General features: G+C 42.2%; 1 protein-coding gene across 5 annotated transcripts in view; it reads left to right on the top strand.

Annotated features, from left to right (window-relative positions):
* Positions 1 to 21,127, top strand: part of MYOF (myoferlin) — a 145,208-nt gene that overhangs the window by 49,988 nt on the left and 74,093 nt on the right. For all 5 annotated transcript variants that reach the window (XM_036027002.1, XM_036027003.1, XM_028511720.2 and 2 more), the window contains exons 6-16: positions 5,106 to 5,275; positions 5,946 to 6,074; positions 9,093 to 9,155; positions 9,240 to 9,290; positions 10,642 to 10,672; positions 11,389 to 11,504; positions 12,162 to 12,288; positions 13,785 to 13,888; positions 15,934 to 16,002; positions 16,102 to 16,145; positions 19,408 to 19,490. In XM_036027002.1, coding sequence (XP_035882895.1) covers positions 5,106 to 5,275; positions 5,946 to 6,074; positions 9,093 to 9,155; positions 9,240 to 9,290; positions 10,642 to 10,672; positions 11,389 to 11,504; positions 12,162 to 12,288; positions 13,785 to 13,888; positions 15,934 to 16,002; positions 16,102 to 16,145; positions 19,408 to 19,490 — 987 coding nt within the window. The remainder of the gene's footprint in view (positions 1 to 5,105; positions 5,276 to 5,945; positions 6,075 to 9,092; positions 9,156 to 9,239; positions 9,291 to 10,641; positions 10,673 to 11,388; positions 11,505 to 12,161; positions 12,289 to 13,784; positions 13,889 to 15,933; positions 16,003 to 16,101; positions 16,146 to 19,407; positions 19,491 to 21,127) is intronic.

Genomic DNA, 21,127 nt, shown 5'->3' with positions numbered 1-21,127 from the left:
TGTCTATTGATGGGCACTTAGGTTGCTTTCATAGCTTGGCTATTATAAATAACACTGCAATAAACATAGGGGTGCATATGTCTTGTCAAATTAGTGTTTTGGATTTCCTCAGATAAATACTCAGAAGTGGAATTGTTGGTTCATATTGTAGTTCTACTTTGAATTTTTTGAGGACTCTCCATACTGTATGCCATAGTAGCTGCACCAGTATGCATTCCCATCAATAATACAGGAGGGTTCCTTTTTCTCCACATCTTCCCCAATACATGTTTGTTGATTTATTAATAATAGCCTCTCTGAGAAGTGTGAGGTGATTGTTCATTATAGTTTTAATTTGCATTTCCCTGATGATTAGTGATGTTGAGCATCTTTTCATATGTCTATTGACCATCTATATGTCCTCTTTAGAGAAGTGTCTATTCTGGCCCTCTGCCCATTTTTTAATATGTTTGGTTTTTTTGGTTTTAAGTTGTATGAGTTATTGATGTGTTTTGGATATCCTTATTGGATATTTCATTGGCAAATATCTTCTCCCATTCAGTAGTTTGTCTTTTCATTTTGTTGGTGGTCTCCTTCACTGAACACCATGTTTATATCTTGATGGGAATGGTCCAGTAGAGAGGGGGAACCTAATGAGCAGATACAGAGGCAGAAATTGCAGAAACAAAATCCTTGAGAAACAAGAGGAGATGGAATTCATGCGTGTGTGGAAGGGTTGGCCTCCGGTTGGGGAGCACAGGCAGTTCAGGGACTGTAGCAGGAGGGAAGGCAGACAACAGATGCAGGCAGGATGGTAGTTTGCAGTTGGGAGGATGTGGAAGTTCTCTTCTGATTGCCTGTTTTCTCAAGGAAATGAGAATTAAGGTCCTTTGTTGACAGTGAGAGGGATAGGGAGGGTATGGGAAGCTTTGAAGGTGCAGAATAGGCGGGAGTTGAGAAAAGGAGAGTGATTTGACCTTGTTGGCTAATCAGTGGCCGTCTTAGCACAGATCCAGGAACACTTTGAAAGAGACGCCTTACAAACGTGGTAGGGTGGCTGGGCAGCCCTGCAATTCACTTGAGGTTTGTGATCATGAAATTAAAGTGCAACTAGTCAGTAAGGTGTGTGTTTTTTTCAGGCAAGTTCAGCTGCCTGGATGAAAGGTTGGAGTAAGTGGAGGGAGTGAGTGAAGCAGGTGGGTACAGAAGAAGTGAGAGAAGGGAGGGACCGCAGGGCATGTAGAAGAACAAGAACAGTGCTGGTCAGAGACTCTAACACAGGTGAGGAGAAAAGCAAGGACATGGAGAGGTGGTGGGCACAGAAGTGAAGTGGTCCATGGACTGGGGCTGCCTGTGTGGCTGCAGACCTGTGGAATGGAGTAACAGATGGGGCAGACCAGAAAGACACAGAAGATGTTCCCTGTAGTGGATGGAATAGTGTCCCCCCCACCCCACCACCAAATTTCTGTCTATATGGAACCTCAGAATGTGACCTTTTTTGGAAATAGGGTCTTTATAGATGTAATCAGTTAAAATGAGGTCATACTGGGTTAGGGAAGGCCCGAAATCCAATGACTGGTATCCTTATGAGAAGAAGTGAGGACACGTGGACACATGGACACACAGGGGAGCAGGCCGTGTGACAATAGAGACAGAGACCAGAGTGATGCAACCATAAACCAAGGGAACAACCAAGGATTTCCAGGAGCCTCCAGCTAGTAAGAGTCAAGAAAAGATCTTTCCCTGGAGGCTCCCAAGAGAGCATGGCCTTGCCAACACCTTGATTTTGGACTTCTGGGGTTTGGGACCATCAGAGAATTGGTTTCTGTTATTTAAACCACTCCTTTTGTGGTACTTTGTCACAGTAGCCTTACAAAGCAAATACACTTGTATAACCAGCAACTTCCTATTCAGTCAGGGGCTCCAGACTTAGTCGCCCTCTGTGGTCATGAAAGAGTCATTGTTTGGAGATCCACGTGGCTGCAGTTCAGATTCATGCCTGGGTCTCATTAACAGGGCATACCAGCACAACCACTAACATCCAAATAACAAAACAGCTTGTGCAGAAGGGCGTGCTTGGTAATGCAAGGGCCCTCTTATTCTTTGTGGAACACTTAGGGTAGCATTGTTTAACCCTGTGCAGCTTCCTGCAAAAAGAGTGATTTCCTGCTCAAATATCCTTCCACTGTTAGGCAGAGATGTGTACGGTCGCCATGACTTAGGCTGGTTTCCTCTGATCCATTCCTTCAGCCTAAAGTCTGGATAACAGGAGCTGTTTCCAGAAGAAATTGGCTCTTCATTACCTGCAGTCTATTTCTGGAGCATCCATCAAGAGTTTAATGTGGGCTTGTTCAGAGTCTGGTGCCACAAAGGGGTACACTTTACCCTCCTCCTTCTCCTGCTTGCTGCCCTGAACAACCACCAACCCCAAGTGGAACAATCCACAGCGGCCCAGGAAGTTAGTCTTAGTTGGTGGAGGAGTTTAAAGCCATGCATTGCCCAGCCTGGACCAGGTGTGCAAAAGGCAAGCCTCACCCTCCGCTCCCCTGAGGCTGGTGCCAAGGTTGGTAGGGGCAGCCCCTCCAGTGTCTGGGTGCTCTTTCCTGAGAGGTGGCAGGAGTTTTGCCAAATGACTGAAGAATTTGAGAAGGTGGGAGTAGGGGTCAGGATGCCCTCATTTATTACTCATTCCCTGTTCATCAAACCCCTGCTGTGTACTAGGATTTGTGTCAGGCACTGGGGCAGATACAACTAAGAAAAGGACAAGCCTCCTGCCTCTGAGAGTGGATGGTAGTGGGGAGGCCTATGGGTTAACAATAGATACAAGTCTCTGTGGTGAGAACTGGGTGGAACAATGTGTGGAAGACATGAGAAAGGTGACTCACTCCCTCCGGGAGAGGCGGGGCAGGCCTGTCCCAAGATGGTACATTTCAGCTGGAACTTGAGGCAGTTGAAGAGCTCACCTGGTGGAGAATAGGAGGAAGGACATTTTAAGACCCATGTGCCCCATTATGGGTAGCAGGAAAGCCCTCCTTTTGAAGCTTCCTCAAGAATAAGGAAGAAGAGATGCAGGTTATTTCTCAAAGGGCAAAGATAGCTATTCCCTACCTTTGGCTTTTACGGGATTGCCCAGGATCAGGAGGACAGCATCTCCTTCACCTGCAGCCTGGTTTTAGATCCACTCTTGCACCAGTGAGGTAGGACAAAGATTTGGCCCTGGATTCAGCTCAGCTCCTAGTAACCCAACAATTTGCTTCAGCTTTCTGAACCTCAGTTTTTCTATCTGTAAAATGGGGTGAGGGCAGGCTGGATCTCTAAGGTCCCCTAAAGTCTACCATTCCATGGGTCTGGGACTCCTCGAAGGACAATGAAGTGTAGATCCAGAGTGTCAGGTCAAAGGAGCAGAGGGCTGAGGAACAGAGTGGGCGGTCACACTTGGTGAGTAGGAGACAAAAAGAGGGGCCCGTGGAAGTGCCTGAAAAGGTTTAGTCAGAGCCCCAGGAGGAGAGTGGCGTGATTCAGAGAAGTATGCATGGGCCCCAGGGAGATCAAGCGTGAGAATTCAGAAAAGGTGCCTGAATTAGCAAGAAGAGATCATGGGTGACCTCTGCAGAACAAAAGCCAGGCTGGACAGGCTGAGCACAAATGGAAGGGTGGTGAGGAGGGTTCACACTGGGCCAGACTCTAAAGCAGTACATCAGGGATGCCTTTTAGTTCCTCCTAAAATGTTCACTCCTTCCTCACTCTGTGCCCCCTGCCCCCATGGTGCCACCGACTGCTCAGACCCCACCCCTACCCATTGCTCTCTCCGAGAGCATTCTAGTTTTCTGTGCTCAACCAAAACTGATTTCTCAACAAAACTTACATACATACATACGTAAGATTAATGTATTGGGTGCTGCTCTGTGCCAGGCACTGTGCTGAAGGCTTTGCATATAGATTAAATTTATCATTACAGTTCTCTGTGATGAGTACAGTAATTTTCTCCTTTTTGCAAATGAGGAAACAAACAGAAAGTAAGAAACTTACTCAGACTCACATGGCTCAATGCTAGGACTTGAACCCAGGCAGTATGACTCCAGAGCCCAAGCTTTAACAGCTGTGCTACATGGCAAGCTCACTAAGCTAATTCATACTATAATGTGAGTGACTGACAGATGACTCCATGCGGAAATTAAATCTCTTACATGATTTTGCATTGTAAAGGAGTTTTAGGATCCAAAGGTAGGGAGTAGTAATGCAGGTATTTTTCTAGTCTCTCTTAAATTATATTGCACAGATTATTGGTAGTTTGAGCTTTTTGTCCATTTGTCAGTAGATGTAAGGAAGAGGAGACAGAGCTGAAGTTGATTTTTGTTTTTTTAAGGAGTGAAAGATTTGTGCATATGTGAAGGCAGAGGGAAGGCCACCATGGAGAAAGAGCCACAGGATGTGAGGGAGGGAGATACATATTTGGGGGAGACACTTTAACAAGCAGGAAAAGCTCTGTTCCCCTGGAATGTGAAGGGAAGTGAGGGGGATATGTGTGGGGACAGAGGTGTGTGGAAATGACAAACCAGGACAAAGGGAGAGCAGTATGACCACCTTGGTCTGTTTGGTAAGCAAACTGGAGATGAGCTTCTCATCTGCCATGAGGGTGGACAGGGCATTCGTGAATCAGGAGGCTCATGCAGAAAGGAGACGGTACAGACCTCAGGAGCACATCTTGAGAGAAGAGACCTGCAGTGGCAAGGGTGGAGTTGAAGCCCCCTCTGCAAGGCTCCACTTTCCCACGGTGTGCCCTCCTTCCTCCGTCCTCACTGCAGAAAGCCCCCTTGATGCCAGGCTGGGCACCTAGATCAGAACTAGGTGATGTCTGCCTGGTTCTGACTGAGCCATCTTGTCCTCTCCCATGGCCTCTGGTGCTCTCCTCACTTTGGAGACAGCCTACATAAGTGCCCTAATGCACCACAAACACATCTTCCTAAAGAATCATTATCTGAGTCAAAACAGGCCCAAGTGAGGAAGCATCTCCTTCACCTGACACCTCAGGAACACTGAAAACTCTCTGTGTCCAGGAAACCAAAGTATTCAGACATTCACAGAGGGAGGGCCATCTCTGACTGGGTTCCTTTTGGGTGTTTTAGGAGAAGAGGAGGAAGATGGAGGTGAAGAAGAAGATGGCTTGGACAGAATGGTCAGAGGGCCTGGTCCCAAGGCCCCAGGTGGAATGATGTCGGAAGCTCAGCTTGCCCGGAGACTCACAAAAGGGAAGAACACCCGGAGGATGCTGTCCAACAAGCCACAGGACTTCCAAGTAGGAAGAGCCCATGTGCCCCATATCCTTGTCTTACTACCATATTGTTCAGCTTCTGGCAGTTACAGTGATGTCAGGAAGGACTTATTCCTATTGGCAGTGGCTCAGTTAGTAAAAATAGGACATCAGGTCATAAGCCCAATAAGAAGAGCTCTCCATCTTTCTTCTGCGTGGAGGAATAGATGTCAAGCTAGATGAGGCTCTTCAGAGAAATAAAACCATCCCCTTCCTTCCCTTTGGTGGCAGGAAAGAGCTAATTGAATAACAGAAGCATAGGCATTGAGTTTTCATAGCTCTGGGCACTGCCTTAGTTTTAGAGATGGCTATGGAGTGAGTTAGTACATCTCAGGGCTCAGGAAGACCAGAAAAGAGGCTGGGGTCTGAGCAGTGGCCTCAGCCCTGCCTGCCCTTTTTCCAGGCCAGCTCTCGACTATTTCAACCCCACTCTTGCTGTTGGTTTCCGCAGCCCACCTCCAGTCCCCACCCTGAGCACAGGTGGCTGCACTAATCCATTAGGACCAGTACATTGCAAAGCTACCCTGGCCGGGTTTCCACCATCCTGCCGGGTTTCCACCATCCTCACGGTGAACAAGCTGAGTAAAACACCTGAGGGTTCTCTTACACTGTGTTCTGGGAAAGGATCTGTAACACCACCCCTTTGTGCTTGCAGATCCGGGTCCGAGTCATCGAGGGTCGGCAGTTAAGTGGCAACAACATAAAACCTGTAGTCAAAGTCCACATCTGTGGGCAGACACACCGAACGAGAATCAAGCGAGGAAACAATCCATTTTTTGATGAGGTAAATGGGATCGGCGAGTCTGTTCTATTTATATGCACTTTCTTGCTTTCTACCCACCTCTCCAGTGCCCCGTGTGGGAGGGGAGTACAGGTACAAACTCAACTGGTAAAGACAATACAATGTTCCAGCGTTAAATGGAAGAACCACTGGGTCTTGATATCACACGGCCTGCTTCCTCAGTGCTTCCAGGGGCTGCTGGGGTCTTTCTGGTAATTTTGCAACAACTTCCTGACAGAGCCCTTCCTAATGGGTCTTTGTGCCCCTGTGATGGAGTTCATGATGTTGCCTACCTCTGCCTTTGTTCGGTCTTTCTAATTAGCAGGATGCTCTGAGGAAGGACTCTGTGTGACTAAGTAACCTCACCTTTTAATGGTGTCAAAACTTACTGTGCTGCAAAAATAATACATGCTAAAGGAAAGCAATTATGAATAAAAATGTTTCTCCCCTCCCTATATTGACAATATATAGCCTGATTCTGTTGGCCTCTTCTGTAATACTCCTAAAAAATACTGAGTACATTTTTCAAAAATACTGAATATCTTGACAGTCCTGTCAAAGGCCACAAAACTCCACAGTTAGGACTGTGAGGAGAAATGGTAAGTCTGGGGAATTCTTGGAGTCCAGACTTGCTCTACTGAGGAGATGCATTTGTGAGATTCCCCCGGCCTGCATCTCATGCTTTGTTCTCTGAGCCCAGGCCTTTCCTACCATAGCTTCTTTTGTTTTCATATATATATAATTTTCCTTTTGCTCTATAATTTATAATGAAATTTTCTTTTTTCTTTTTTTTATTGTTGTTCAAGTACAGTTGTCTCCATTTTCCTCCTACCACTCCCCGCCCTCCCACCACCCTCACCTCCCACCCTCGATCCTTTTCTTATCTCAGTTCCTCTTAGTTCCCTACAGTTTCTAATCCCAGCCCCAGTTCCTGCTTTGTTTTTTTTTCCCTACTTCTGTTCACAAAAGAACTGGTTTCTTCTGTCTGGTGTTCCTGTTTCTTCCCCTTTGTTCAAGCTGCCCCCAGCTTCCCAGAAGGCCTCATTTTCTCACCTCTAACTTCTCCTTAGATGGCTCAAAGATGTGCAGAAAAGGAGTGTCAGAGTTAATTTAAGAGGTGGGTGGGTGGGTGGGCACTGAGATGGGGCCCTGAATGGACTTCGGGAAAGGCTGTGAGATTTCTGTTGGAGGACGAGCCTGGATGACAGGGAAGAAAGGTACTGGATGCCGAAGACATGAAACCTGTCAATGCATTTAAGATGCAGGATAGATATATACTCAAGCTACATTCTCAGGAACCCAGCAAGAATCATCACCTCAGAATTTTTCCAACTTAATGATTTTCTTTTTTTTTTTTTGAGGTTAGATCTCTTGACAAAAGGGAAGAGTCAAATAATTGAGTCAATTCATAAATCAAGAAAAGAATGTTATTAAAACATCTCTAGTTTACAAACAGCTTCATAACTGAGTGATTAAATGTGGTATCACCAATAATGAGGCAAACTTACATGTGTCCTGGCGTGATCTAAGGGAAGTAGTCAACACCACCTGTGTCTTTTCTTATCCAGTGGTCCATGTGAATCTGACAATGAGGAAATACCCACACAAATCCAGATTGTGGGATGTTCTCCAAAATGGCCAGTCATGACTGAAGAAAACAAACAACAAAAACAGGCAGGAGTTCTGGTCTAGGCAGAAGGAGACTAACGAGACAAAACAACCAAATGCAACATGTGATCCTTGAGTGGTTCCCAGATTTAAAAAAAAAAAACACTTTTTTCATGGAGGGGGGCGGGAAAGGCAGAAAACTGTACTTGAACAACAATTTTTAAAAAGGTTAAAAAAACCCCAAAGAACTTTTTTCAGCCCCCCTGGGGTAGCTCAGTTGGTTAGAGCATGGTCTGATATGCCAAGGTTGCATGTTCGATGCCCGGTCAGTGCACGTACAAGAATCAACTAATGAATGCATAAATAAGTGGAACAATGAAGTGATGTTTTTCTCTCTTCCCCTCTCTCTCTAAAAAATTAACTAAAAAAAGCCTTTTTCAGAACAATTGTAGAAATTTGAAAATTGGCTATATGTTAGATGTAATTTGTGGGTGTGATAACAGTATTGTGTACAAAGTACACAGTGATTATGCACAAAGATGTCATTGCTCTCCGGAGATGCATGAGGATCTGTTTGAAGGAGTAAAGTGTTATGGTATCTAGAACTTCAAATAATTCAGTTAAAAAGGGGGGACATTTCACTAAACCTGAAATGTCCCGAAGTGGTAACAATTGGTGAACATAGGTGAAAGAGGGTGTTTATTTTATTTTTTTTTCCAAAATTTTCTGTAGATTTGAAATATTTTTAAATAAAAAGTAGGAGAAAAAGTCTCAGTTTAAGTAAATGCTCCATCTTTCTCTTTTAGTAGTAAAGTTTAGTGGCACCTAAAACTGGTTTTACATTACAATCTCGAAGTACCCAATATTTATCTCCAAGAATCAACTTTCTTAAACTTAGCCATTACTGTGAATTAAAATGTGGCCCATACTGACTCTGCTGAGGCACTAGCATTATCTAATGAGCAAAGTTGTTGGCTTTGAAGGTGTTTTGTTAGAAAGAACAAGATTAGAGTCTGTAGACACAACTGATCGAGCTAAAAATTGTAGAATTGAACTCAGTTTTCCAGGTCATGCCAGCCCTAAACCTATCATGTAACCTTAAATCTTTATTTAATTAAGCTGGTATATATCTGGTCCCAAAAGAACAATTTCATTTACTTAAATAAATACTATAATTGTTACTTAACTATTTTTTCCTTTTTCCAACGTGCCGAGGTGAGTTTACCATGAAGCTCAGAAAGCTTACCATTTGGGGACTTTTCTAAGGTCCTGCAATGTGCTCACATGATTAAATCTAATTTGGGGTTTGCGTGTTGTATTTTTGGGGAGGGTCCTCAAAATTCTAGTATCATACATACCAAACCTGAGTCCACTCCTACTAATATTCAAACAATTTTCTCTTTGTTTTGACAGTTGTTTTTCTACAATGTCCACATAACCCCTTCTGAACTGATGGATGAGATCATCAGCATTCGGGTAAGGAGGCCCAGAGGAGGAAGGTCGTGCCCACAGTCTGCCAGATAAAGCCAATGATCTTTTCACCACTCTTCTCTCTTCCAGGTGTATAATTCCCATTCTCTGAGGGCAGATTGTCTGATGGGGGAATTTAAGGTGGGTGTCAGCTGTCAGTTTCATTCAACTTACATCAAAGATGGGCACTTTGATCAGGAGGGACCAGGTTCCTGGTCAGGTCTCAGGATGCCCTACTTGGTGACATCTCAATGTTGTATGTAAGGGGTTGATGCCATAATCCTTGCTGAGGGCTGGAATACCAGCAGGGTATGAATGCCCCAGGGGCCAGAAACCAGCTGAGTATCCTCTGAGTCTAGTTGACTTCCAAAGTACAACACTTAGCAGCACCCTAAAGCAAGATAACTTCAATCTGCCATGTTAGGACCCATCCCAGCACTCTGGCTGTGGGTGGAGGCTGGTCTCCTGCTACAAAGGGAAGGAGTGCTTTATGGCAAGAAACCCATCACACAGCTCCACTCACCAGTGGCCGCAGGGCACCATCTACAAAGCCAGTTATTGTAAAGCTGGCGTATGGAAGGCAAGCCAAACATTGGAATTAAGGACACAACTTTGGTGCCTTCCCAGCTGTTCTGCATGGAATGGGCTACATCTCGAAGGAAGGAGCTTATAGGCATCAGAAGCCCTTGAGGATGATCTGGGTCAGGTAGACCTAGTTCATACCCTTTCTGCCACTAAATGGCCACATGTCAACTTCTCTGATCCTTAGCTTCTTTATCTGTAAGATAGGGTCATTGTGGAGACTAACTGAGACAGAATCTAGGGCATCTAGCACAGCACCTGGCACATTAATGTGTCCAATCAATGATTATATTAATATTAGTTGGAGAAGTGTATTGCAGAAGCAGTTGGACCAGGTGACCTCCTGGGACTACCAGTTCAAGTTTGCCTGGGACTAAGGGGTTTCACACAATGAAATTTTCTGTGCTACCAGGAAGGTCCCAAGCAAATGGATCCACGGGTTACCCTACCTCACGGGTGACAAACACAAGGCCCACAGGCCAAGTCCGGCCCTTCACCTTGTTTTATCCGGCCTGGTACCTTGTTTCTGCCCAGCAGCAGCACAGAGCTCTCGCTTAACTCTTAAGGAACAGTTACATTTATACAGTCCTAAAATTATGTTCAGCCCTTTGAAGGCAACCACAAGGCTGATTTGGCCACCGGTAAAAATAAGTTTGACACCTGTCACTTGATCCCTTACGGCTCTAAGACTAGCCAGTTCATTCAAAATGATGAAGTTCTTCTACTATAAGTGTCTCACATCAGGCAAAACACTGGGAATACAGAGAGGGTAGAATGGAAATGTTGAGTCCCAAAGAAATTTTAGTTTGGTCAGGAGCATCATATTTAAATTTAATAATGATAGTTTATTTGAAGTAGCTATACTGATTTTAAAATCTATTGAAACTCCTTTAATTAATTTTTTTCCCAGATTGATGTTGGATTCATTTATGATGAACCTGGTAAGTAATGTTTTTTCCATGAACTTGATTCTGGGAAGCAAGAAAATTTGGAAGATTGAGGAATCAAAAATATTTTTTTCTTGATTGAGAAGGGGGAAGAATACTTAGCAAGAATGAGTAATAGTAGCTTAGTATAGATACAATTTTAAAAAATTTTTACTTATATATTTTTTAGAGAGAGGGTAAGGGAGGGGGGAAAAGAGGGAGAGCAACACTAATGTGTGAGAGACACATCAGCTGGCTGCCTCTCACACGCCCCCAACTGGGGACCTGGTCTGCAAGTACCAGGCATGTGCCCCAACCAGGCATGTGCCCCAACCAGAATTGAACTGGCAACCTTTTGGTTTGCAGGCTGGCACTCAATCCACTGAGCCACACCCTCCAGGGCATAGATTTCATTTTTTAAATCTAATGATATCTTAACATTCACAAATATGTAATTTCTCTGTTTTGTGCAGTAATTTTGACCTTATCAAGATCAAATTATAAAACCTATTAATAGATCTTAGAGAGTCTTGTCTGGGTCACATGAAGGCAGGATGGGGGTGGAGGCAGTGCGAAGTGGAAGACATTAATAGAGACATTTGTCTGGGGTAGTTGGCATGTCATGATGGCACTTTAGAGGAAATGTTTGTTTATCTTACAGCAGATGGAATTGCAGACTCGTCAGCCTCTCTTTAAAGTGTCCTTGTCCTTTTACTCCTTTTTTATTTTAGGTCACGCAGTCATGAGAAAATGGCTTCTTCTCAATGACCCTGAAGACACCAGCTCGGGTGCCAAAGGTTACATGAAAGTCAGCATGTTTGTCCTGGGAACCGGAGATGAGCCTCCTGTGAGCCCCTACATTTCCTACCATTTACATTTTTTTCACAAAAACTAGGACTAGGGTTAAGTAATTGGGCACCAGGACTGAGATATGGAGCACAGCTTCTAATTAATAACCCCAAACTGCGAATTTCTCCTATTTTCCAAAAGCTCTTGCTGTCTTCATTGCGGAATTATTTTCTAGCTCACTGAGACACCTTCCTGGTGTCTCTGAGTGTAGTTTTCAATTCGTATAAATATGTATGTGTTTTGTAAGACTTTTTTTGCATGATTTTATCTACAGAGCATGGCTCTCTTGCAGAATCAGACATTGCTTTTCAAAAGGACAGTTGTCCTTCTAAGAAACTGGGTAGCAAAGCCAGGACTAGTGGACCAGTGAGAGGCCAGAGAGGAATTGGGAGAATTTCAGGGTGTCTCCCTTGTTTACTATTTAGTGCTCGTAAAATTACAGAACACATTATTTGCTCATGGTGTATTGATTGAAGACACATGCACATTGATTTTGCAGAGCAGTTTTCTTGAATTGATGGCTGAACTCTGAGGCCTGAAACAGGAAATCCTAATGGAAACGGCTCTAACCAGTGTGGTTTTAGCAGCATCAGTCTGGGTTCTTAGAAGCACTGGTTTTCTGTGTGTATAATTTGCTATTGTGTGTCCCCAACAGCCTGAGAAACAAGACTATGACAATGACAGTGATGATGTGGAGAGCAATTTGTTACTCCCTGCTGGCATCGCCCTCCGGTGGGTGACCTTCATGCTGAAAATCTACCGAGCAGAGGACATCCCCCAGAGTATGTGCTGACCTCACCCTGCCCCAGGGTGATCGGTTATTTGTGTGATTAGATATGTTGTCTAAAATCAAACTCCAAATAGGAGTTGGTGCTCCCTATCATATGTTTTTATTTTCTTTCTAGAAGGCCTTCATGAATTTATTTTCACTCATTCTGGTCCCACTGCAGGCTACCTGAGCTGGTTCACGAGGTAGCCAGTTGGTCACCGATACCTGGTTTTTGTTGAGCCTTTTGGCCCTTCCACTCCATCCCTTCTTTCACCAACGTTGCATACTTTCTCTTTGTTCTAGAGAATACCAAAGAGAACTTGGCAGCCAGTACTTCCAACTCCTTTCATCCCAAAGGAAAATGTGAAATTTTATAGACAAATAAATGTGTTGGCTATTGGATTATTAAAAATGGCTGAGCAAAGGGCAGTTAAGCACCAATAATTAAAGGTCTGTCACTATTGTATTATGAGATTATGTGTATGAAGAGATTGGATGCCTTTAAGATTCATAGAGACTAGTCCAGTTAGTCCTGGGTCAGTGCCCAGGACCCAGCATCCTGTTTGCCTGGCCCACCTGTGTGCCTCCTGCTGGACCTTGGGACAAAGGTCTCCTCTCCAAGTCCCCAGGGGACAGCACCCACTGCTCGGGCCATGGATGTCTTCAGGATTGGCTCCTTTTGCTGAGGGCACCCCTCCCTGTTTAAAGACCCTAAAATGCCTCCCTATACCAACTTTTCCTCAGAAGTATCTTAAATGAAGTAAATAAATTAAAGCTTACATAAAAATTCCTACCTGTTTAGTTGATTTCTATCTACTTTTAAATTTGTTAAAACAGCAACCTGCTGTTCATAATTGAATAAATGTGCTATGATTATTGAATTTTTATGAATTTCTCTGAAAAACTCAGACTAGGACTATATTGTTTTTGACCTAAATTACCTTTTCCAATTGAATCCAGGCCTGAGTCTAAGAATTATCTCTTAGTCTCTGAATGAACTTTTTATTTCTACTTTTTCCTCAATAAATGATTGATTCTCAACATAATAATTTTTCAGTGTAATTTTCAAGGTGCTCCTATTGGTTTTAAAAGTCTGTCAGGGAAAAAACATTTTCTCTCTCAACTAAGACACAGAGGATTTCTGCAATACAATGCTACTTTTTTTTTAAAGATTTTATTTATTTGTTATTTTTAGAGAGGGGGGAAAGGAGGGAGAAAGAGAGGGAGTGAAACATCAGTGTATGGTTGCCTCTAGCACACCCCATACTGGGGACATGGCCTGCAACCCAGGCATGTCCTCTGACTGGGAATCGAACTGGTGATGCTTTGATTCACAGGCCCGCGCTGGTCCTCTGAGCTACACCAGCCAGGGCTCAATGCTACTCTTAAGAATAATTTTTGTGACACCTGTGTTCATGCACAGGAGAACATTTTTAATTTTGTTGAGTGATTTCTATTCTTTTAAGAGAATTAGATTTAATTTCTGCTATGTGACATGTTACTTTCCAGTGGATGATGCCTTCTCTCAGACGATAAAGGAAATATTTGGAGGCAACGCAGATAAGAAGAACCTAGTGGATCCCTTTGTAGAAGTTTCCTTTGCCGGAAAAAAGGTTTGTACGTGATCTGAATGCAGATGCCTCTAGAAATAAACATATAAACCGCTGTGCTTTCCTGGGAGTGAGAGTGAATTCCTGTACTTCTTTGTCGAAGTGGCCCCCCGATGACCAGGCACTCTGCAGGAACACAGATTATCTGGGTCGGAACGTGCCAGACTTCTCCCCAGGTTCATTTTAGAGTGGAAAGTATGCAGGGCTCAAATTGGAAAATTCAATCTTTTGAAAAATTAAACAGTGAAAGCTAACACTGAATTATTTGGATTATTTCCCAGGTCAAAGATTATCTTAATCTTAGGCATGCTCCCTAACCAGCAGTCATACTCCCCGGTGAGTGTCCTAGAGTCTAGCCCCCCCAGTGCCCAGCTGCTCACTCTTGTCACGTGTCTCCCCTCCCACTCCCCAGGGAGCTGCTGGAGCTGGAGAGTGAGGCAGGGGAACCCCATCCTGGCCCTCTGGGAAGAACTGGGGGACTCTTGGTATAGGAACACCTATAAACAACACTTGTACCTATAGAGATGGTCTGAGAGTTGAGAGTAGGATTCCTTAGGAGCAGAACACCCCACCATGGACAAATGCAGACATGAAAAACTAGTATCTTCTATGTAGTCAAACCATTGATTTATGAAAGAGATTTGGCAAATGACACACATGTGGACCGAGTGTTGTTTCCTAGAGAGTCAATGGAGAGCAGCGGAAAAGCCGTGAGTTCTGGAGTGAGATGAGGCCTGATTTAAATTCCGATTTCACCCCACTCTGTAGGCAGTTAAGGCAAATGCCTTAACCCCTTAGTCTCAATTTTCTGAAATATAAATTAGGATAATAAAATAATCTCATGGCAGTGTTGAAAGGGTTCATTAATTCAAGAAGTAATTATTGGGAGCCTATTTAATATCAGATTACTGTCCTATGTGCTGGGATATAGAATTGAGGAAGACAGGCAGCCATTGCCCTCATGGAGCTGGCTTTGTAATAGAAGAACAGCAGGAAACAAGCTAACAAGTAATTGAATTATTTCGGGTACTGCTAAGTACGACACAGAAGACAAAGCAGGGAACAAGAAGTGACTGGCATGGGAAGCTGAATGGGGTATTTAGCTAGGATGTCATGGGGACACCTTTGAGGAAGTGACATTTGAGCAGAGGCCGGGATGATGCAGAGACCTGGGGTGGTCATGTGGGGGGTGGGGCAGGGGAGCTTCCAGACAGAGGAATAGCTGATGTGAAGGCCCCACGGAGGAGACACGTCTGCATCCAGGTGGCTGGAGTGGAGGGAGCGAAGGAGAAAACAAAGAGGTGAAGTCAGAGAGATGTGGGGTGGGGTGGGGTGGGGTCGGGGGTTGCGGAGTAGCCAGAGGAAGGATCTGGACTTTATTCTAAGTGTAACTGGGGAGCTACCCAGCAGAGTGACCTGAATGTGAAGAGGCAGGAGAGGAAGCGAAGATCCAGATAGGAGCCAACTATAGGCTCCTGGGGGAGATCAGGATCCACCAGGAAGATAAGGGTGGCAGGATTTATTCATGGATTGGATGAAGTATGTGATGGGGGGGGGCGGGGAGAGAGAGAGACAGAGAAAGAGAGAGAGAGAGAGAGAGAGAGAGAGGAGAGATAGAGAGGAGAGAGAGAGAGGGCGCGAGCTGACTTTGTGGTAATCCTGGTGGATGATGACAGAAAAACTGGGAGAGGGGTTAGTGGGCAGGATCAAAAGACCCATTTGGATGTGCTAATGAAGAGATGCTTATACTAGGCATTTATGTAATAAATGCTCTATACTGTAGACATTAATCTTGGCACTATTACACTAGCACAATGTCAGAAGTCTGGCAATTGAAAACACTTTCAGTGCATAGAAGAAGCAAAGATCGTTATTAAATCCATGTCGTATTTCACCAAATCATTATCAAGAAAAATAAACTTTAACCAGGTTACTAATTATATAAGTTATAAGTAAACTGCCAAAGTCATAATCTAGCATGCATATATTGTAAACTTTTAGAAATCAGAAGCTTGAATACCTACTGTTTTGCTTTGATGATTTTACAGGTTTGCACAAATATAATTGAGAAAAATGCAAACCCCGAGTGGAATCAAGTTGTCAATCTTCAGATCAAGGTTTGACTTTCTTTTCTTTCAGAAAAAGTAAGAGTATTTTCTTTAATAGTTACTGTATAAATTGAGAAATAACTACTTTTTTCTATTTCATTTTAACAGTTTCCTTCAGTGTGTGAAAAAATAAAACTAACAGTGTATGACTGGTGAGTTAAAAAATGGACTTGTGTTTAATTTAAAATTAAAGAATTAAATGTTTGGATATTAAGGAACATTACTCCAGATCACCTAACTCTTACATTTCAGTACATTTTCTTTTCTGCCAGAGGGAAGGAATAAACTGTTCTTGGAATTGGATGCTTTCTTTTAAACATAATAATAGTGTTGTTGCATAAAAGTTTTAAATATCTTAGTTCAACTGCTTGTAAACAAAGGAGGAATAAATTATCTGAAAATGCCCCATGATAAGGAGTTTAATACCATTAGGCTGTCCAAAATAAGCCTCAGAAATGGAGTAAACCATTTCTTGGGAGGAACCATTTCTTGCACTAAAACATTTTATTATTGTTGTTAGAAAGGAAAAATGGACAGAGCTACCTATTTCAATGCAGGAAATTATTTGAAAGGTTCTGATGGAATTTTTACTAGACCACTCTCCATTCTTGGGTATGTTTTAGTTTGATGGGGCATTCAGTTGCAGCCTTCAGCTCCCTGTGAGTGGAAGTGGCAAATATCATCGTCGTCGTCATCATCATCATCATCATCATGCTCATCATCATCATCATGATGTGTTTATTACTTTGGCTAATGTTTTTTGAGCACTACCAATTGTCAGGTGCTGTACTTCATGCCTTACCTACCTCATTCCAGTTAGTCTTTAGAGTAACCCTATTGAATAGGGACTTCTGTTGTTAGTTTATTTTCCAGACGGAGACACTGAAGCTCAGAGAGGGCAGGTAACTTGCCCACAGTCGCTCAGATAGTTCCTCAGTTGGGCCTCCTACTGTCTGGCCTTAGTTTTTCCGTTAGCCAAATGTATTTGACTTTCATGTTAATATACTCTTGGTACTATGGCAACAAGGCAGTTTGGGAGGAGGAAAGTAGGCTTTGTTTTGTTCAGTTAATTAATTTATTCAGTTGAGAGCCATGAAAGGACCTGAGGACAAAATGTCCTTTCCAGTGAGTGTGAGCTAGTTTTAAGGCACTTATGGCCTTCAGGTGACATTTTGAAGATACTTCAGGAGCCCTGGGAGCCCTCGGGAGTGTGGGTTTGAACCCTGCACAGCTCAGGTGACCATCTGGCCCCAGGCTCTGCTGTGGGCTTACTGCTGACGGAGCCATCTCAGAGTTGCCTGTGATCACTGTGAATGTAGGGTTTGTCTTGACCTAGCCTGCCCTCGCCAGAGCAACAGTGCAGGTTAGGATGCCCAGAGGGACCCTGTTTAACTGGGGGACTCTTGGATCCCGATCTTAGGTTACATACCCTGTAGGATGTTTGCACAATACCTGAGTGAAAGCAAAGGATTCTTTAAATTTAACACTTCTGGATGGAGAGAAAAATACAAGTTCTCATGCCAACTGTGTTTAGCCACTTTCTATAACCTAATATTATTATATACTATGTATTATATTATGTATAATATACAGAATGAGGCAAAAGTAGGTTTGTGAAACACAGAGTTTATTCTTGTGGTATTATTTATTATTGCAGTTCCTTCATATGAACAACTGTTAACCTATCTTTGCCTGATCTTGTGTATCACATATAATATTACTATAATATATAATATCATACTATAGTATAATATTTCCTCCCTACCATGGGGTCCTAAGCTTCAAGGTGGGTGTGCTACTAGACAAAATAAAGAAGAGGAGGGGTTAAATAGAGAGGATGTTATAAATATAAACCTTATTTTTTATACCTACTGTGTGTTCAGCCAGAGATTCATGAGTTAGGCTCACAGAGTAAGGTACCCACAAAATATACACAAAGTTATACTTAGAGTGGGCAAATTTGACCCTACCATATAGATAACAAGATTCAGGTTCCAGGCAAGCAACTGTAGTCAGAAAAAAAAGCATCGATCACACAGTAGTACTCAATAAATTTTGAATTGAATTGAAAAGGACCCTTAGATGTAGCCCATTGTAGTTATTAAACCACCATGGTATTGAATAATTACTATGAACATGATAAAATAAGATATGTACTTACTCTATGTAGTATGATTATATTATACTCATTTGTAATGTGCCTGTAATTGATTCATTCATTTATGACAACAGTATTGAATGCGCCCACAGCCATATCTCATAACCTCTTTAAAAATCGCAGTGTCCATAACCGAAATTAGTTGTCCAACTAGATCAGTGTTTCTTGAGGGATGTTTGGATGACCATCTGTGTCAGAATCAATTAGGAAATATATTGGGCTGGCCAAAAAGTTTATTTAGTTTTTTCCTTACGATGGTTCTAGTAGTGCTTAGTTGTCTAACTTTATTTGAAGCAATTTTGTGAGATTGTATTGTGACAGCTGTTGTATCATTGTGCATTTAAAAAAACTTATAAAAATTGATGAATTTTGGGTAGCCATTTTAATATTGAAGACGGAAGAAAATATGCAACATTTTCAATGTGTTATCCTTTATTATTTTAGAGGTAACAACACAACTGAAATGCAAAAAAGATTTGTGCAGTGTATGGAGAAGGCGCTGTGACTGATGGAACTTGTTAAAAGTGGTTTGCGAAGTTTCTTGGTAGTGTTGACATTTTGGCCAAATAATTCTTTGCTGTGAGACTGTCTTATGCATTGGAAGATGTTTAGCAGCACCCCTAACCCCTCTAACCTATACCCACTAGGAAGCCAATAGCAGGAGATAGCCAACATACTCAAAATATCCAAATCAATAAGTTATTGGTACCCTGACTGGCATAGCTCAGTGGATTGAGCATGGGCTGCGAACCAAAGAATTGCCAGTTCAATTCCCAGTCAGGGCACATGCCTGAGTTGCAGGCCAGGTCTCCAGTTGGGTGCTACATGAGAGGCAACCACACATTGATGTTTCTCTCCCTCTCTTTTTCCCTCCCTTCCTCTCCCTATAAAAATAAATAAAATCTTTTAATACATATTTTAGATATATATAATACATTTATATAATAAAGTTATTGGTGAAAATGAAAAATGTGTCTTTTATAGAAAAACTACATGGACTTTTGGCCAACCCAACACTCGTTATATATGCAGATTTGTCCTTGCCCCTTGCTTTTAGTGGATCCAAAGCTTGAATAGGAGATGAGAATGGACGGGTTTCCAAGTGATTTTTTAATTTTAAGTGCAGTAAAGCTTGAGGCCCACTGGACAGGATGATTTCTGAGGTTGAAGGTTTTTTCCAACTCTGTCTTACTGTTGTGGAACTGAAGATACATCCTCATAGGTGGAGGCTATAAGATACCTGCTCTTTTACACAGGGACCGTCTTACCAAAAATGATGTCGTTGGAACAACGTATCTTCATCTCTCGAAAATTGCTGCCTCTGGTGGGGAAGTGGAAGGTAAGCCGCACAGCACAGCTGGAATAGGACAGGGTGCAGAACTTCTGGAGAAGGAATGAACTGGGGTAGCCACCTTGCAATGGACTTGGTTTCTTAAAAGCCAAATATGAAGAGCCAGCTTAGTGAACCATTTCAGGGATGTTTTCATGATGGCCAGCAAAACAACTAATTAGTAATTAGTAATTAAGGCAACTAACAGTTCAAAGATTTTAGCTTTCTTGATTCCATCAAACAATTCTTTCCCAATAACTGTTTTATAAATTTTTCAGTGTCAATGCAGAGAGTGCTTAACACTTTATTTTTTATAGTGGCATTGAAACAATTCCACCATAATACTCCCTTTCTTAATTGACTCCCTTGGCAGAAACATGGAGGTCAAATGACAATGAACCATGTAATTTCTGCTCCCTAAGATAATGTGTATTTTTTTCATGCTAACAGTCATCGATAACCAATATACTTTTTACTGTCTTCCATACTGAAAACTAATTGCCTTTATCTGGCATTATGGTTCTGTGTATATGTCAGAGATTGTAATAGGGAATGAAGGAGAAAAATTAAAATGGTAAGAGAAAAACATAATGAAATACATTAAAAATAGCATCTTATTGCCCTGGCTGGCATAGCTCAGTGGATTGAGCACACCAAAGTGTCGCAGGTTCAATTCCCAGTCAGGCTACATGCCTGGGTTGCAGGCCATGACCCCTAGCAACCGTACATTGATGTTTCTCTCTCTCTCTCTATCTCCCTCCCTTCCCTCTCTAAAAATAAGTAAATAAGATCTTTTAAAAAATAGCTTCTTACTTTTTGTTGCCTAAATAAAAATAATAATTGTTATAACTGCTAATAGATTAAGCATATTGAGTACAGTGAGAGAATTTGAGACATGATCTCATCTTGGGAAACCTAAGATGCCTCTCATCCTTATCTTGTTCAAGAGAGGACTTTATTTTTTTTTTAATATTATTAAACCAAACAATAAGATAGCATGAATAAGAATCTGGAAGATAATAGAGATGTGGTGAAGAAGCTATAGAATTCCTCTCTCAAGAAGAAAAAAAAGTCAATTAGAAATTCTGAGAAAAACAAAGAGCTGAACAAAGAAGGTGTAGTTCAATTATAAAGTCATATGTGGCACTATTTTAAGCAAATGGTAGAAGTTAAGAAAGAGCTTTCATCTGAAGATTGTCCACCGAGTGGCACAGGGGACCATGCTGCTGGAACAGTAACAAAGGAAATGTAATTGCAACTCTCCTTTTCTCTGCAGAGAACAATTTTTATGTGGTTGTTATTATGTAAGCACTATTAATTTTTTATTAAACCTATAGTCGAACTTCTAAACAGAATGTAACTTTCATCGCCCATTATGATGTAAAAGTAAAAGTTCAGAAGGCAGAGATTAGAAGTGAAAGAAGGAAGAGTGGAGGGAAAACGTAGGTGGGTTTATAGCCTCCCCTTATCAAGTGAGGAATTCAAATATAAAGACTGGACGAAATCATTGGTTAGATAAAGATTGGTTAAAGACTAGATTAACTCTGTTAATTATTAAATTAATTTATTGTTAGCAAGAAGTTATAATAATTACCTAAAGATAATTATTCAAGAAATATTGAAACAAGCATTTTTCTTAGTGGTAT

The sequence above is a fragment of the Phyllostomus discolor genome, chromosome 5 (assembly GCF_004126475.2).
Source record: "Phyllostomus discolor isolate MPI-MPIP mPhyDis1 chromosome 5, mPhyDis1.pri.v3, whole genome shotgun sequence".
Taxonomy (NCBI): Eukaryota; Metazoa; Chordata; class Mammalia; order Chiroptera; family Phyllostomidae; genus Phyllostomus; species Phyllostomus discolor.
The sequence above is the reverse complement of the archived record's forward strand: the minus strand, read 5'-3'. Positions and strand labels throughout refer to the sequence as shown.